Here is a 5,182-nt window from a genome sequence, read left to right as displayed (position 1 = left end):
GCACCATACTAAACAAGAATTCCCCTTCATGCAGAGCATGCCTAGGCCAGCACGAGGGCTACATTAATGCCAGCAAAAGTACAGACATGCATCATGCCGAGGCACCAGTGATCATTACGCGGCCAGGACAGCAGCTGAAACGTAAATGCCCAGCATTTAGAGCTCAAGTCTAAACATTACACACAGAATTAGCCACCCTTTTAAAAATACCATGTGGCCCATAGACTCCTCATAACATGAGTCTCAGTACAAAATGTTCCCAGCAACATAAAAATGGTGCAAATGTGGCAGTTTGATAAGCATGGGGTGCGTCAAGTTCTGAGCCATCTGGTAGAAGGCCCAAGTGATCGGGCTTTAATAATTGCTGTTGTCCAATTACCAAACAGATGTCCCCCAGTCACCACAATATGCAAACCAGCAGCTCTCTGAAGCTTGCCGGGCTTTTGTTGCGTCTTTAACTGGACTCTTCCCCACAAAAATTAAAGCACAGGCTCACATGCGATGCAAAATAGTTTAATCACACCACTGTGCAAGTAAACATGATATCTGCATTACGCTACAAGTTTTAAAATGGTTTTGAACAATAAAAGACGTCTGGACTAGGCTCAGCCAGACTGTCCGAGTGTCCACTTTCCTTCCTTTTTAGCCCTCTGAGATTCAGCTGCATTTCCAATGCCCAGCCTTCGAAGAGTTCGGAGAACGGTTTCAGTGGATGGAACCTTGAAGCCGAGCAGAGCTGCCCACCCCCCTGTAATATTGGCCTGGGTCCACACCTCCCGGATCCAGGCACAGGAGAGCGCATGGGCAAGCAGGTCAAGGCACAGTCCAGTGACATCACCCTCAGACAGGATTAAGATGAATGCACAGCACTCAATAAGAAAGCCAAGTGAGCATGGGAAATGCAGTCATCTGCAGCAAGGTGATCACTTCAATCCACCTAAACACCAGTGTCCATTTATTTGCATGCTTTTCATGCATTCTGTAGTGCAATAGTGCATTTTAAATATTAGGGTAGCCCATTTAAGTCTTAAGTGTACATTCGTTTTAGTATCTTGTGCCTCTTCTTTTTATAGATCCTGGTAAGGAAAGATAGTCCAGTAACTATGAGTTTTAGTTTAAACACTGGTAGCAATTGTGCTGCTTAGGAGGGCCTTACCTCTTCCCCTTTGACCATAGGAAGTATCTGCCTCGTCATTGTCATCATACTCATTTCTCCTGGACCTTTGCTGAATAAACATCTTGCAGGAAGGCCTTCTGCGTGCAGGTCTCCCTTTGATGCAAGGCAACACTTACTACGTTCTTAATGTAAACATGGAGTCAAGAGCTTTTTTTTTTTTTTTTTTTTAAAAGCAGGACTCAGCAAAACATGTTGAAACCTAAATATGCAGTCAAGTGGCAAAAGTAATGGAAAACATTTACATCACAACTTGTTCACCAAAAGGTCATCTGCAACTGAATTATTTGCAATCAAATAAAAGCTAAGAAACTAAACATTGATCTGATGAAGGATTTGAATGTTTCATACCACTGTAGCCCAGCCACTGAAGGGGAGTGCAAAACCCTCACAAGAGTCTGGAATATCTAATGAGATCCCACCTTTTTCTTGAAGACCATTGGTGGGTCTACATGACCTTGATCTCTGTTTGCCACCACTGCTGGTCCAGCTTTCTTTGTCCATTAAATGTTCTGGTTGACAGTCTCGCCACTGATGTTCTTAAGATAAGCATATTTAATGCATTAGAGACCATCTTTGACTGCCATTAAAAACAATACTTAAAACGGTGGATTTGTTTACAATATGGGAACCCTTCACCATATAGGTTAGTTTCCTTTATGATCTGAATTAGGAGCACATCAAGCTATGCAGAGCATGGGTGCCGGAGGAACACATTTACCAGAGTAAGATCTAGGGTGGGAACCCTTTTGCCCCTTGACCTTGACCCGGTCCACTTTAGCAGCAGCGTGGAGCTCCTCAACAGGACCTTGCTCCTGATCACTCAGATCTGCCCCATCTTGCACCTTCCTGACTTTATGCTTGGTGATCTGCCGACCAGTAGGTGGCAGCACGGGCCTTGAGAGATATAGCCTCGATGAAACATTCCTAGACTCGCAGGTGCCCAGTGCCTCTTCCTCTAGGTCACAGTCACATTCATGGTTAGACAATTCTTGGGCCACTTCCCCTTCACCATAGCGCTCGGGGAGCGCGACACTCTCGTCCTCATCTACTAGGCTTGCCCCACAGCATGCGCACGTCTTGGCACAGGCCGAGCACGCATCATCTCTGTGCTCCTTTGCAGAGCGGGTGGGAACACCACTGGTTTCAGCCAGTTTGCTGCCACCCACGTAAACATGCCCAGACATCATCTCATCTTCCACATCGGTGGAGAACATATCATCCCTGGAGGAGAGCTCATCTAAAGAAGGACTGAGGATGCTCTGCCGCTCTTGGGCCACCTGGGGGTAGTAACTGTAGGGGTATGCACTGCCAAAGGAATACCTTCTAGGAGGCAGTAGAGTTGATGCTGAATCCAGATACACCAGTGGGTTGATATCCTTCTGAAGCACCAAACCAGTGGTGGTCTTGTTGCAGGGCAATCGGAGGATTTGATACGACAGGTCGTAGTCAGCAGAGCCCTGCATTAACGGTTCTGCAGAGTCAAGAGGCAAATCCTGTATCCGCTCAGCAAGCTCAGGAGGCTTAGCATTGCAGGAATCAGATTTCTCATTAACGGCAGAAACGCGAGACTCAGAATCGCCAACCTCCGCTGAGCACGAGGCGCTTCTGCCCCCGTTTCCAGGAACGCCACAGACATCATCAGAGGGCAGCTTCTGCCTCTGTAAGCATGGCTTCTCCACATCATGCTGTGCGTCATCCTTACCCCGACTCTGGTTTTCCTCATGGAGGGAGGAGCTGTCAAGAGGCAGAACATCCGAGAGCCCCTCCAGACAGCACGGGCTTGAGTCAGCGTCATAAACGGCTGAGTCAAAGTTGTCTGCTCTCGCCATGTCTTCCGGCTCCACCTTGGCGGGCTGAACAACCGGCTCCGACTCCAGCCGTCCCTCTGCGTGGTTTAGCTTCTCCACCTCATGAGCATGCGAGGTTATGACAGGGGTTGAAGCAAGCATCGCATCAGGATCTTTTACAGGGCTAGGCTCTTCAGAGGCTTGGAGCCCACCCAGGCTGTGGAGGAGTTTGCCGACCGGATCCCCGGCCTCTGTCTGAGCCTCTGATGACGTGGTCTCCCGTTGAACACTCATCTGCTGGAAGTGCTGACGGAAGCGGAGATCGTAGGACGCGACGGAAGGGATGAAGGGAGTCATTCGCCTGTAATCGGTTGGCTGCATAGGAGCATGCGGAACTACATAACCAGGGTACTGCATGTACTGATATGGAGACACATAAGGTCTCCCAAAAGGGAAAGCTATGGAAGTGAAAGATTAGTATCAGTTTGATGCAAATAATTCATCAAGCTCAAAGAAGGTGGATGGGGATGGGTACTAAAGACTAGCTTGTGGTCTTACCTGGCCCCGGGAAGCTATACTGTCCAAATGGATCCATAGGCCATTGGTACATGAAATAAGGCTGAGATGGGGGTTGAACATAGAAAAATGGTCTGTTGTGATTAACTGAATGGTGTGGTTGCTCAACATCTGTTGACTGTGAAGGATTAACATCTAGAAAAATTGGAAAGTGAGGGTGAAAGTTTAGTTTTGTTTCATGTTTTGGGTTAAAAGCTTATAAGCCACAAGGTTATAACTTTGAAGGATTGCTGGTCCCTTAAGTAATACGTAAACAGCACGCTCACCTTCCATTGAAAGTGAAGGGACAACACACGATACAAAACACCGTAAGACTAAAGAAAAGAAACGACATCAAACTAAATAAAACACGACCGCCAGTAAGAATGCGTTTTAGATAGTATCGGGGGGGAGAGAGAAACCACGGCAACACCAACCTTAAATGTGAAACGTGCCAACTCAAAGTGGAAATACAAGTGCACTAATGAATAGCAACATACTCCGCTTGAAAAGTCTCAGCCGTATAGATTTATAAATTCCATAGAGGATTACTTCGTCTAGAGAAAGCTAACAGGTGTGCGCCATCTTAAAATCTAAATACACGCCTCTGTAATCCGGTCTGGTTAATTACCGATTACCTAATTAACGTCTCTGTTAATTGCTGGGTTCAAGTATCATGACAAGCATCATTAAGAGCATTTATGTGCTATAAAAAAACACCGCAAGTTCGCATTTACACAAAGTTTCTTTATCATCACAATTATTTTTGGATTATTATATATGGTAATTTACCGCGATGTGTGTGTATATTTGCTACAAGGTGTAATGTGAATTAACCAGATGATAATGTTTGCCGAGGTCGATTTTTTTATATACATTACGCCGTCATTACACTTATAGAAGGTTTTATTTGTTTGTTTTAGTTTTTTTTTTTTTTATCCACTTAAATTGAATTTACAGTTGCCAGAGGTTTGTGGACCCTCTGCCGTGAAAGCCACCTAAAAACTGATCTCACCATTTAAATCTTAAGCATGGACAACACAATAAAGCAGTAACATATCTTTATTAAACAAATGGTTTAAGAAATAAAACTGACATTCATGGAATTCATAAAGTTTGTGAACACATATTTAATAACTAATTTTACCTCCTTTCTTGATGGCTTCAACCAAGATCTTTTTGTGGCTTCTGGTTGTATCATTTTGGGATGTCCTGAGTGGCTTGCTCGTCCCAGAATTTTACATTTACTGAGTTCAGGACTCTTGCCATTCTAAAATACTGACTATCCTTTGTTTGAGCCACTCAGTTGTGCCTCTTGTGTTCTGGTTAATTTTCATGTTGAATGACCCTACCAAAAAATAAAAATGCAGGGCTATTTTTTTGCCACCAATCCAGACTCTGAGGAAGCTGTGCATGCCAACGGCCTCTTAAAATGTTTCATATGCGGGGTGAGGTTGGTGGTATACAATGTTTTAGAGTCAGTGTCTCTGATAAAAGTTGTACATTTACCAGAAAGTTCAACTTTTGTCTCATTGGTCCACACAACACAGCACCAGTAGTGATGTACCTGTGGGCTTTATAAAATTGGCAATGTTTTTTGATTGACTGTATTGCACTAGAGAGCAGTTCTCTGTTGTAACCCTTCACTGAATACCAGTGTTTT

At 44.7% G+C, this 5,182-nt stretch overlaps 1 protein-coding gene across 1 annotated transcript; it reads right to left on the bottom strand.

Moving 5' to 3' along the window:
• Positions 1-1,044: 1,044 nt before the first annotated feature.
• Positions 1,045-3,813, bottom strand: buc (bucky ball). The gene is made up of 6 exons (XM_027001240.3): positions 3,807-3,813; positions 3,523-3,675; positions 1,896-3,422; positions 1,597-1,713; positions 1,157-1,270; positions 1,045-1,076 (listed from the first exon to the last, which is right to left on the bottom strand). The coding sequence occupies exons 1-6, from the start codon at positions 3,811-3,813 to the stop codon at positions 1,045-1,047; spliced, it is 1,950 nt and encodes a 649-aa protein (XP_026857041.3).
• Positions 3,814-5,182: the final 1,369 nt, after the last annotated feature.

The sequence above is a fragment of the Electrophorus electricus genome, chromosome 11, assembly GCF_041902795.1.
Source record: "Electrophorus electricus isolate QZ-2024a chromosome 11, ASM4190279v1, whole genome shotgun sequence".
NCBI classification, from domain to species: Eukaryota; Metazoa; Chordata; class Actinopteri; order Gymnotiformes; family Gymnotidae; genus Electrophorus; species Electrophorus electricus.
This window is presented reverse-complemented; position numbering and strand designations above follow the sequence as displayed.

Coding starts and splice junctions, on each gene's coding strand:
- buc (XM_027001240.3), bottom strand. Junction 3,423..3,522: donor GTATAGCTTCCCGGGGCCAG/GTAAGACCACAA, acceptor TCACTTCCATAG/CTTTCCCTTTTGGGAGACCT. Junction 1,077..1,156: donor CTATGGTCAAAGGGGAAGAG/GTAAGGCCCTCC, acceptor TTTCCTTACCAG/GATCTATAAAAAGAAGAGGC.